The sequence below is a fragment of the Mobula birostris genome, chromosome 30 (genome assembly GCF_030028105.1).
Source record: "Mobula birostris isolate sMobBir1 chromosome 30, sMobBir1.hap1, whole genome shotgun sequence".
In the NCBI taxonomy this organism is placed as follows: Eukaryota; Metazoa; Chordata; class Chondrichthyes; order Myliobatiformes; family Myliobatidae; genus Mobula; species Mobula birostris.
This window is the reverse complement of record NC_092399.1, coordinates 6,356,897-6,370,230: the sequence shown is the minus strand read 5'-3', so window position 1 is coordinate 6,370,230 and position 13,334 is coordinate 6,356,897. Positions and strand designations below refer to the sequence as shown.

At 41.3% G+C, this 13,334-nt stretch overlaps 1 protein-coding gene across 4 annotated transcripts in view; it reads left to right on the top strand.

Annotated features, from left to right (window-relative positions):
• Positions 1 to 10,779, top strand: part of rps6ka1 (ribosomal protein S6 kinase a, polypeptide 1) — a 172,947-nt gene extending 162,168 nt beyond the window's left edge. For all 4 annotated transcript variants that reach the window (XM_072247336.1, XM_072247335.1, XM_072247338.1 and 1 more), the window contains 4 exons: positions 875 to 951; positions 4,113 to 4,230; positions 5,789 to 5,926; positions 10,128 to 10,779. In XM_072247336.1, the coding sequence (XP_072103437.1) occupies positions 875 to 951; positions 4,113 to 4,230; positions 5,789 to 5,926; positions 10,128 to 10,253 (459 nt within the window). In that variant the 3' untranslated portion in view covers positions 10,254 to 10,779. The remainder of the gene's footprint in view (positions 1 to 874; positions 952 to 4,112; positions 4,231 to 5,788; positions 5,927 to 10,127) is intronic.
• Positions 10,780 to 13,334: the final 2,555 nt, after the last annotated feature.

Sequence of the window (13,334 nt, the reverse complement as noted above, 5' to 3'; positions counted from 1 at the left end):
CATATTCATAATTTACATCGACACAGGGCACTGACTAATGGAGCAGCCTTCTGAACTCGTTTCTGCACACCACCATTGTGTTCTGGCTATGATGCAGCTTAATCATTAAGCTAAGGGTAACTCGCCTACATAATCGCAGTATATATACTGTGTATGTGTATACGCGTGCATATGAATGTGTGTGTGCATTTATTAAATAGTTAAATAAGTAGTGCAAAATAGAAATTTTAAAAAGTAGTGAGGTAGTGTTCGCAGGTTCAATGTCTATTCAGTAATCAGATGGCAGAGGGGCAGAAGCTATTCCTGAATCACTGAGTGTGTGCCTTCAGGCTTCTGTACCTCCTTCCCGATGGGAGCAATAAGAACAAGGCATGTCCTGGGTGGCGGGGATCCTTGATAATGGATCTACCTTTCTGAGGCACTGCTCCTCGAAGATGTCTTGACGAAAATTGATGAGAGCTCTTGTTTTAAACTTCCGGATCGGGACTACATTCTTCTGACAGATGTCAACAGCTGATCCTCAAATGTAATCAAAAATACAGTTGTCAAAACAGGAATAGAGCAGCATGTATTTGGGACCTGAGGATTGGGTTGGAAAGATTTCAGCTTCTGACCAATTTGTTTAGAATTGTTAGTGTAGAGGAAATGATTATTTTTGCAATCTGTTAAATTATTTGTACTGTATTGTAAAATGCAGCTAGCAAGATTCCTATGATACTCTTAAACAGTACATAGGAATTGAATCTGTAATATGTCATCATTTTTCTGTCTTGTCACTCCGTATTAGTTGAATATTTGAACAACTATATTTGGAGATGTTATCTGTCATCACAACAATGAATGAACATTTAAATAGAAGTGTTCTGTGTTGCAGGTTCTCAAACGCCAAGGGTATGATGAAGGTTGTGATATTTGGAGTCTGGGCATTTTGCTCTACACCATGTTGGCTGGGTGAGTTACCACTTTCCATTGTTCATGGTGAGTGTTAGATCAAAAATTGATGTAATCCTGCTGTATCTGCACTGTGCAAATACACTTTCAATGCATGCAGTAGCAAGATTACTCCAATAATTCTCCTATAAATTGCAGTTTTATTCCCTGGCTTTCTTTGTATGACCTATTGAGTTGACTGCAGCTGTACTGCATCCTTTACTAGGTGTCAGCCTGGTTTGGTTAATAATACTTCGTCATCTTATGCACATGTTTTATGTCCTCATTATAATTTATTCCTGAGCACCACATCCAATATGACAGTTAAGTTAAAGTTTAGGTGAGACATGAAGTTGAAGCCCTTTTGAATTAAGAATCAGGTGTAATATCACCAGCATACGTCATGAAATTTGTTGATTTTATGGCAGCAGTACAATGCAATACATAATAATAGAGAAAAACAACTGAATTACAGTAAATATATATATATATATATATATCTCTGTGCGTGTGTGTGTGCAAAAAGAGAAAAAATGTAGTGAGGTAGTGTTCATGGGTTCAGTGTCCATTCAGAAATTGGATGGCAGAGAGGAAGAAGCCAATGAGTCTTAACAATATTCAAAGTCCAAGGAGATTGTCTGATGTCTCACCAACATTCTGTTGTGAAGTTAGCAAAAGAATGATAATTAGGACAGCACGGTGACGTTGTGGTTAGGGTGACGCTATTACAGCTCAAGGAGTAGGAGTTTCGAGTTCACTTCTGACGCCATCTGTACGTCCTCTCCATGAAGAGTGTGTGTTTTCTCCGGGTGCTCCGGTTTCCTCCCACAATCCGAAGGTGTACCGGTTAGTAGGTTAATTGATAATCAAGGACACGACCCACCCAGCCAACACACTTTTCATCCCTCTTCCCTCCGGGAGAAGGCTCAGGAGTTTGAAGACTCGTATGACCAGATTTGAGAACAGCTTCTTTCCAACTGTGATAAGACTGCTGAACGGATCCTGACCCGGACCTGGGCCGTACCCTCCAAATATCCGGACCTGCCTCTCGGTTTTTTTGCACTACCTTACTTTCTATTTTTCTATTTTCTATTTATGATTTATAATTTAAATTTTTAATACTTACTATCAATTTGTAATCCAGGGAGCAGGAAGCGCAGAATCAAATATCACTGTGATGATTGTACGTTCTAGTATCAATTGTTTGGTGACAATAAAATATAAAGTATAAAAGTATAAATTGGTTATTGTAAGTTGTCCTGTGATTAGGCTAGGGTTACATAGGTGAGTTGGTCTTTGGGCCAGAAGGGCTTATTCCTCGCTTGTACCGCTAAATAAATAATAAAATAATACAGATAATTTAAGCCTTACCACATTGTACTGTAAGTTTGCGGTGGACAAACTGCCTGTCTCTGTTTCCTGGATGAGTAATTTGTGTGAAGCATTTGGAGGTGATAAGAATGTAAATGTTTTTAACCATTTGCTTTTCAAAAAGAACCCTGCCAATAGACTTGAATCCTAATTTTTTTTCTGCATGATATTTATCTACAGTGCAGTGTGCATTTCAGGATTCATGAGAGGGAGTGTTAACAAGGCAGATGAATTTCTAGATTGTAGAGACAATGTTTCTATTTTAATCTGTGTTTGGTTAAGCTGCTGTTTAAAAGGCTGAACTTTCCAATTCTATTAATAACCATGTGACTAAGACTATTATGTCCTGCTGCAAAGATGGGGTCATCATAAAGATACGGTACCTGCAAATTTATATTCAGGTTTGGTTTTGCAATGATGAGATATCTCAGTTAGACCTTTGTAGACCAAAAGAGAACTGTAAATTAAAGTAGTGCGATAAAGGTCAGTTTTCAAACTAAGCGAAGCATTAATTTCACTTATCTTACCTCCATTATTATCTGAAAACTTAAAAGCAGTGGTTCAGCTGTAAAAGATTTAGCCAAAATCAGCACTTGGTACACAATGAGCAGCATATTTAACCATAAGACATAGGAGCAGAATTAAGCCATTCGGCCCATCAGTCTGTTCCATCATTTAATCATGGCTGATTTATTATCCCTCTCAACCCCAATCTCTCGCCTTTTCCTCATAATCTTTGATGCCTTGACTAATCAAGAAAAGGTCAACCTCCACTTTAAATATACCAGTGACTTGGCCGTGTTTGCTTGTGACAATGAATTCCACAGATACCCTCTGGCTAAAATGTTTCCTCATCTCTGTGCTAAATGGACGTCCCCCTATTCAGAGGCTGTGCCCTATGGTCCTAGACTACTCCACTATAGGAAACATCCTCTCCACATCCACTCCATCTATATTCGATATGTTTCAATGAGATTCCCCTCATTCTTCTAAACTCCAGCGAGTGTAGGCACAGAGCTGTCAAACTTTCCTCATATGTTTCCTCATATGATTCCTTTCGTTCCTGGAATCATTCGCATGAACCTCTTCTGGACCCCATCCAATGCCAACACAACTTTCCTTCGATAAGAGGGCCAAAACTGCTCACAGTATGCTATCTGATAACAACTGCATGACTTTTAGTTTCTTTTGATTTATTTTCAATAATTTTGTTGGTGTTTAGAGAGACAGGACATAAAAGGTTGAGACCCCCTGTGGGTGAAATGTTGGTGTCTGGATGAGGGACTGATGTTGTTTCTAGGGGATTATTGAGAGGTTACCCTGCAGAACACTTTTATGTTTAGTAGTGTCTGAATATACCCTTGCTGTTTTCAATTGCAATGTTGCCCATCATTAAGGACCCCCATCGCCCAGGACATGCCTCCTTGTCATTGTTGCCATCAGGGAGGAGGTATTGGAGCCTGAAGGCACACACTCAACGGTTCAGGAACAGCTTCATCCCCTCTGCCATCAGATTTCTGAATGAACAATGAACCTATGAACACTATCTTACTATTTTTCTTCTCATTCTATGCACGACTTATTCAATTTGTATATTTTTTAAATTATAATTTACAGTTTAAATTGTGTATTGAAATTTACTGCTGCCGGCGTTAAAACAACACATGTCATAACATACTGTAAACCAGTGATATTAAACCTGATCTTGATTCTAATTCTAATATCAGGCTGTTAAAGTTGCTGCACATATTGCTAGTACAGAACTTTGCTTTTTTAACCGATGCCTTCTGTCTTTGGTCATTTTAAACCAGCTATACCCCATTTGCTAATGGCCCAGATGACACGCCTAGTGAGATTCTAGCCAGGATTGGGAGTGGTCGCTACAGCCTACAGGGTGGGAACTGGGACAAAGCCTCTTCTGCGGCAAAGGTCAGTTTAATTTTTTTAAAATTAAGTCTATTAACAAGGTGGTATGTGAAATGTGTTTACAACATTGAAGTCGACTAACCTTCTGTGTTATCAAGAAAAGAGGTGCATGTTTCTCAGCTATCTGGATTGTCTAAGAAAATTGTAGGTGATGCACAGGCAACTGAAGATGAGAGAGAATCATCACTTTCCTGATGTTCATTGACATTATATGCTGACCTATTGAAAAGACTGGAATTGAATGATGATTAAATCCCTGGGAGCTGATGACAGCTTATTGGAGGTTTGCTTCTATTGTCAGTATTGTCTTCCCTAATTACTGTAAGACAATGGTGGCAAATTAGGCCATTCAGCTCGTCGAGTCTGCTCCGCCATTCCATCATGGCTGATCCTGGATCCCACTATGTTCTGTGTTATATCTATGTTCATGGTACTTAGAAGACAGAACAGTGGCATACAGAAACAGGCCACTGCCTGCCAATCACATCTGCGCCAACCATGTCAATTTAATACCATCAGCCTGCACGTGGTATGTTTCCCTCTCTTCCCTGTTTTTTCATCTGCCTGTTTATCACTTTAAACCTCTGCTCTCCACTTGATATTCTCACCCTGGGAAAAACCCATAACCACCAGTGCCTCATCTTACCTTGTCTATACCTCTAGCAATTTGATTAACCCCTACCAAAGTTTACAAATACTCATTTTACTAGTTGCAATCATGTTCAGACCCTCCCTCCCCGTTGACCCCATCTTGCCACACTGCTGGTCAGATTGGTAATTTTGTTCAGGTCCTCTTTTATAGAACTTACTGTGGTATTGTCCACGTTTCTCCCTCCTGAGCCCCAGATTGGCTACTTAAGTGCTGTGCTGTGTAATTCTTCATCATCATCATCATTACATGTCATGTCATATGATGAGGGTGATCATGGTCTTCCCCTTATCCATGACCATGATTGTTCTTGGCAAACTTTTCTACAGAAGTGCTTTGCCATTGTTGCCTTCTCTGCAGTGTCCTTACAAGGTGGGTAACCCCAGCCATTATCAATATTCTTCAGAGATTGCCTGGTATCAGCTGTCACATAACCAGGACCTGGCTGCTCGTACACCATCCACCACCTGCAGTCATGACTTCACGTCACCCTGATTGGGGGAGGGGGCGCTAAGCAGGTGCTACTCCTTGCCCAAGGGTGACCTGCGGGCTAGCAGGTGGAAGGAGCACCCTACACCTCCTTTGATAGAGACATATCACCACCTCAAATTATAGAACTTTGTAATTACCTTCCTTAAATGCTTCTATTGTTCCCTTTATGGCCCCGCGTATCGCTCATCCCCAATTAACCTTGTGACTGCTCTTCTCATTTACCTTCCTTAGCCCAGTGTTAATTTCTGTCTGATATTTCTTCATGGAGGTGCTTTGAGTTGTATTTTTACAGTTATAAGTGCTACGAATATAAGTTCCTGTTTTAATCCAATTCCTTGAGTAATTTCTTGTTGAGCAACAGATTTGTTATTGCTGCTTTCAGTTAACTGATCCATACGTTACAATATTCCTTATTGACAGGACCTTGTCTCCAAGATGTTGCACGTTGACCCACACCAGCGCCTCACAGCAAAACAAGTCCTGAAACACCAATGGATTGTGAACCGAGATCAGCTACCAAAGAGCCAGCTTGCCCGGCAGGATGTCAAGCTCGTTAAAGTAGGTTGTCTGTCATTGTGGACAAGCAGTTGGTTATGGAGTCACACAGCATGTGAATATTTCTAACCACACCATATCCGTGCTGGCCAGCAGGCAGCCATCCACATTAATCCAGTCTTCCAGCATTTGGCCCCTGCCCACCTGTGCCATGGCAAGTTAATTGCTTGTCTAAGCACCTCTTAAATGCTATCAGCAACTCTGCTTCCTCCACTCTCTCCAGCAGTTTGTTCCAGGTACTCACCACTCTAGGTGGAAAAATGAACCCCCCCCCCAACTCATCTCTAAATCATTTACCCATTACTTTAAGTTTGTCCTCAAGTTTTAATTGCCTCCAATAAGGGGAATAGTTTCCTGAAAATTTACCTATCTATGCCTTCGTATCATGTTCCCACATAACCTTCTCTTCCCCAGGAGACTGAGATCAGCTGCTAAAGAGCCAGCTTGCCCAGCGGGATGTCAAGCTCATTAAAGTCCCCACATAAACTCCCCTTCCCCAGGGAAAACAGGCCTAGCCTCCACTCTCTGCTCCATCCCTGGCAACGTGTGAATGTGTACCGTCTGCACTGCTATCACACCTTCCTTGTGGTGCTCTGACCGCAACTACACACAGTACTGCAGCTAAGTCTGACCATTTTAACAAATCTGGAACGTAACCTCTTTGCTGTTGTGTTCAGTGCCCCAACTGTTGAGGGCCAGTACCCCTTCTGCTGCCTTGGACATGTTACCTCCCTACACTGCCACCTTTACAGATCCTTAGATTCGCATCGTGATCCAGCTCCTTCATAGTTACTGTACTAACATCCCCACCATCACGAAAATCTTCAAAAGGCAATGCCTCGGGAAGACAGCATCTATCATGAAGGATCTTCACCATCCAGGACGCCTCCTCTTCCCATTACTAACCTTAATATGAGCTGCAGGAGCTTGATGACACACACTCAACATGTTAGGAAAGGTTTCTTCCCCTCCATGAACACCAGCTCAATGTTTTGCTCTCTTTTTGCATTATTTACCTATATATACTTGCTGTAATTTATAGTAACTTTTTTGTACCACAGTGTACTGCTGCTGCCAAACTAATCAACTATCTTGCCATAATACTCAGTGGCTACTTTATTAGGTACACCTGAGCACCTCGTTAATGCAAGTATCTAATCGGCCAATCACGTGGCAGCAACTCACTGCATAAAAGCATACAGACGTGGTCAAGAGGTTCTGTTGCTGAGAGCAAACATCAGAATGGGGAAGAAGTGTGATCTAAGTCACCTTGTCTGTGCCAGACTGGGTGGTTTGAGTATCTCAGAAACTGCTGATCTCCATCACAACAACTCTAGAGTTTACAGAGAATGTTGCAAAAAACCAAAAAAAAACATCCAGTGAGTGTCACTTCTGTGAGTGAACATGTCTTGTTCGTGACAAAGGCCATAGGAGAATGGCCAGATTGGTTCAAGCTGGCAGGAAGATGACAGTAACCCAAATAACCATGTGTTACGACAGTGGTGTGTAGAAGAGCATCTCGGAATGCACAGCATGTCGAAACTTGCAGTGGATGGGCTCCAGCAACAGAACACACACTTAGTGGCCATGTTATTAGGTGCAGCAGAGCATGAACATACACTCGGTCGCCACCTTATTAGGTGCAAAAGGTACCTTTAGATGGGGTAAATGCAAACTGGCTTTTATCACTGAGGTTGGGTGGGGCTACATCTAGAGGTAATGAGTTGAGGCGGAAAAGGCAAAAAGTTTAAGGAGAACATGAGGGGAAAGTTCATCCAGAGGGATGTAAGTACATGGGACGAGCTGCATGCGAGCTTGATTTCAATGTTTAAGAGAAGTTTGGATAGGTATGTGGATGGTAGGGGTATGGAGGGCGATGTTCCCAGGACAGGTCGATGGGAGTAGGTAATTTAAGTGGTTTGGCAGGGCTAAAAGGCTCATTTCTGTGCTGTACTTTTCTAAGATTCTATAATAAAGTGGCCACTGATTGTGAATCAAAGATAATAAACCTGATTCTGATTCTAAGTTCTCTGTGTTCCTCAGGACTCCCTAGGATCATGATATGTCCTAGCATCATTGGTACTCCCAAAGTATATTGCTTCACTGAATTAAACTCCCATCTCCCATTCTCAGTCTATTTCACTCACACATCAATATATCCTTGTAGCCTAAGCTTATCTTCTGCACTGGTGTTCACTCCACCAACCCTGGTGTCATTTGTGAATCTGCACGTCTCCTACACCCACATCCGGTTCGTCTGAGTGGAGGGTACGTTCTTCCGAACTCCATCCCTGTCTTCTCGCCTGCTCCAGGGGCGTTGGTGTAACCAGGGGCAGAGGTTCTTGCATTTCCACTTGTGGCACAGTACTGGCCACGTGCATCAGGATCCTCCTGTCTGAGTGTGATCCTTCACAATACATCATGATTTGTCAATACATATGCGAAGCAAACATGAGGACTGTTCTGTCAGTCTGGTGCTCTGGTATTTCTAGCCACTTCATAGAAGAGCAAGTTCAAAGCAAATTTATTATCAAAGTACATATGTCACCATATACAACCCTGAGATTCATTTTCTTGCAGGCATACACAGTAAATCTGAGAAACAAAATAGAGTCGATGAAAGACTGCACCCAACAGGACAAATAAGAAATGTACAAAAGCCAAAAAACTGTACAAATACAAAGAGAAAGAAAACAAAAGAAGTAGTAATAATAAATAAGTAAATAAGCAATAAATATCAAGAACAGAAGAGTCTTTGACAGTGAGTCCATAGGTTGTGATGGGGTGAGTGAACTCATCTCCTCTGGTTCAAGAGCCTGATAGTTGACTGGTAACTGTTCCTGAACCTGGTGGTATGAGCCCTGAGGCTCCTGTACGTCCTTCCTGATGGCAGCAGTGGGAAAAGACCATGGTCTGGGTGATGGGTGTCCACTGCTTCCTATGATAGCATTTCAAGAGGATGTGCTCAGTGCTTTGCCTGTGCTGGACTGGGTCATATCCCCCTACTTTTTGAAAGCATGTGGAATTGGTGTTTCTATACCAGGCCTTGATGCAGCCAGTCAGTATACTGTCCACTGCACATCGATAGAGGTTTGTCAGAGTTTTAGATGACATGTCGAATCTTCGCAGACTTATAAGTAAAGGCGCTGCCCTGTTTTCTTCGTAGTGTCACTTCTTTGCTGACCCTCTCCACCTTTAATCCCTTGTTGAGAACTGCCTCATGGACTTCTGGCTTCCTCCTCAATGATCAGCTCCTTGGTCTTGCTGACTTTTGAGTGAGAGGTTGTGCTGATTCATCGACATAAAGGAGATTGGAAAATCTGGCTGAGTGGAGTCAGAAGTAATTATTGCAGTGCTAGTCTGGCATGAATTCTTTTCAATCCCTGGTTTGATGTATAGACCCTGAAGAAAATTTACATAATATTCAACTGAAATGTTTCACTAGATTGTAATGTTCATGTACCCATTATCAGTGTGTTAGATTTGTGGGTTATGTCCAAAGGAAAAAATAATTGAAGTCACTTAGCACTTTTGTGCAAAGGTGTTTATTAGGTGCGTCAAAAATCAAACTTGCTAAGATTAGTGAGAATAGTGAAAAGAAAACTGCCAGTATTTGCAAAAAGGTATCGACCAGTAAACAATAATAACTCCATACTTGTCTAGTGTGAACTCCTGGCAGTGAGTGAGTCTTCTCCTCTCCCCTCCCACCCCGGGAGCGAACAGCCCTGTTTATTAGGCACCAGGATATATCATCTTTAATTACCAACATGGTTAACTTAAAACTACACACGAATTAGAATGTGATGCACTCCACAATGTAGCTACAATCGTATTACAAAATAAACAGAGGTACTACGTCTTACAGTATACAAACAACGTATACTTAATTACGCATCCCGATTACTACCGTGTATGGTGGGAAAGGCATCATAAAAGCCAACCCTTTGGGACCATTACTAGAATATACCAGAGAATTCATTAAAGTGCGCACACTCAGCGCAGCGACAGCAGACTGACAAAGCAGAGAGAGTGTGTGTGTGTGTGTGAGAGAGAGAGAGAGAATGAGCATTTATATAGAGTGTTCACTGAGTACTCTCCAAAACAGTGTTAATGAACGGAGGCAAGTAACTATGCAATATCATGTGCTTTGTCCTGCAAATTGTTTCCAGATTGTGCATTAGAATTATGATTTTTTTCTACCCAGGGGGCGATGGCTGCCACGTTCTCCGCCTTGAGCAGCTCTCCACCAGCGCCGAAACTGGAGTCTGTGAAGGCATCGACTTTGGCTCAACGCAGAGAACTTAAAAAACTGCCGTCCACATCACTGTAATTCAGAATTGGCGCCTACAGCTCACTGCAAGTTTACATCACTCGGGGTGGGGGGGAGAGAAAGCTGAATTACGTGCACAGTCATAAAGAGTGACCCTCCAAGATGTGGGCAATTCATAAGAGTTTGGAGCTTTGCGAATTTGTGGGGCAATTTTGCAGAAGATGAGAAATAAATAAAAGAATGGAGCTGAGGGCACCTGCCTGCCATCATGTGAAGTAATTTGCTTACAACTTTGATACAGAATTTTAAACATCTTGCACTTTTTTTTGGTGAAAACCATCATGAGCTGTAAGGAGGCTTTGAATATTTATTGTGGATTTTTAATGCCTTGAAAGACATGGGGGGTGGGGTGGGGAAGCAGGACTTTTTAAGGTGGCTATCAGCATGTTTGGGGTGCAAATCATGCACAGCATAATAGCTGGGTTGTTATCAAGCCAAAGCTCAAGTTCAGAGAATGCAGCAACATTCCTCAGAGCTTTGAAGATTTTAAACTAATGATTGTACTTAAAAGTTCATCATTGTTCAAGTCTTTCGTGTTGTGTTATTCTTCTCTCCAATGCCGTAACTAAATATCTGCATCATAAATCATGCCACCTGCAATTAAATGTGGTAAAAGCTTTATTATGTGCCCTGAAAATCAGTTTATAGCTGCTTCGACTTCTTTTTCCCAATCCTAGGATTATGCAAACTCAATGCACAGCAAATGAAAAGCTGTATTGTAATAACTTAATCAGCCACTGAATCTACCCAAATCCTTAGACTGCATACGTAAAACAAGCATCAGGATGCTTAAAGGCAACAAGTCAGCTGTTTAAAACATCTGCAGAATTCTATACCAACAGGTTATGATGCTGTTCGAGAGAGATTTACCACTCAGTGTGGTACTTTCAAATACCATAATTATTTATTAAGCATTTACTTATCCCATAGGCAGTGCTTGAATTCTGCTTCTGGACAGATTAGGTATCCTGACATTGCCAGTATCTCTCTGATTGTATGCCTGAATATTGTCTCCATCTGGAGTAACTGTATTAAGTATTGGCAGTACCGTCCTAGAGTGATGTTTGACAGAACCTGGAGGTGATTACATTTTGGGCAGGGACTAGAACAGCAATGTGTGCATGTCCCAGCCATATGTGCATATGGAATAAGTATGTATTGGTGTGATTGTGTGACTGAGGAGTGATATATCAGGACTGATCTGAGCATATGGGAGTGTAATTACTTGGAGTGATAGTGCATTTAACTGTGGTTGTACTAAGATTGATAGTATATTTGGAGTGTATGTAACCAGTATGATTGGGGATCCAGGGCATGTCAGCATCTGCAGTGTTTGTATTCCAATTAGAAAAGTTTTGGTAATAAAGATGATAAATAGTTAACTTAATTGAAATACTTTTCACTGTTTGATCTTCGATAGGAAGCTTTTATCTAATGGCAAAGCACCTAACTCTTCAAATAGAATAGTTCACTCCTCTCTTCCTAAGATTATGATCCTAGGAGGCAAAAGCATCAGTTAGACAGATGGCATGATAAACTGAAGATTCTGTTTGCAGTAGATCAAGCATAAAGCATATCAATATGTCATAGCGTTAGGGTGCAGTCCAACCTGGGCTGATCATTTTAAGGCAGTGTATACAATGTATGTAAACATTTATATTGAATCTAAAAGCACATTAGATTGTTGGGTTCCATGTAGTCTGATTATCTTATTCTGTGAAATAATGTATTTGTATATTTTCCATATACTGAACCACCAAAAGAGAGCCTATACCTCCAACATGTGTTTCCCTGAAGTGGAGATGCACCTCTTCAGGGCATTGTCAGTCTTAGAACTAACTTTAATTGTTATTTGAAGAAAAGAAAATCTCCCAGGTGGTTGATATTCAGTGTTTTCAAGAGACTATTATTAATATGATTGCACAAAGTGTCGAGATTTGAAAAATCCCATGCAAAGTAATTTTTATACTATTTGCAGTGTTATTCTGTGGCTACCATGGTTAAATAGCTCTGTTGTGTAGCTGTGACATGTATCTCACCATATAGTTTTCTGGCTGCAGGATCATTCAATCTGTTTCACTTCTCATTGCAGGAATAATCTTTTTGCTCCATTGCTGCACAATCTGAGAGTCTTTAAGTTTAAGAGAGAATCAGATTTAGTAAGAAGGATATTTCATCATTTCTCCATTTCTGCAAATGTCGCTGCAGTATTTTCTTAAGAGCCATGTAGAAATTTGGTCAGTGCTGTAGAACTGGAAATGAACTTCTCCAAAGTTGAAATATGATAACAACCTTTGAGTTGTTTCATGTGCCTCCACAAATTCACATGGGCATCTCTTGGCATAAATTGCCTTTGTGTGTCTGACACAGTTTCTGCATTAGATGTGCATCAAACGCCACCATTTTTCATGCAGTGATCAAAATTGGTCAACATTTTCCCAAGAGAGACCGTGCTTGCATTTTCCCAGGGCAAAGCTTTGCCGATGCTTAGCTGGACTGAGACTCCATGAAGTTAATTCCAATGTTTACTCTTTATCCTTCATTACCGTACCTGACCATACTAACTTCACACACACTTCTCCCAATCTTCTGGCTCCCTGCGTTCATTGGCACTTGCCTCTAATTCTCATTACCTTTTCATTCCAACAGTTGTGGATGCAACATCTCGGATAGCTAGATCTCCAAAACCTTTGCTGCCAACCCCTGGCTTCCCCAGACACTCTCCTCTATTGCCTCTTGTATTCCTACATCGCTAATCTTCAACCAGTGGACAAGGAGGCCCCTTGGGTCTGATGGAGCCAAATCTCAAAACCATCCTCACTTTCCATTCCCCACTGTAGATCAGACTTCTAGTGCAGATCCACGACTCTCTCATCTCGACTCCAACAGCACCTCTGATGCAGTTGAAGAAAAATTACTTAGAGCCATTGTGTATGCTGAGAGGTGGTTCTGATCCTGCATTCCCTGGTGTTAATGCTACAGATAATCAGTGGGGTTGAATTTCATTGCATTTTGCATTTCCTGTATAAATTAGCATTATTTTGCTTCCAGGTGGTTGTTTTTTTCTGTTTGCTGAGTTGA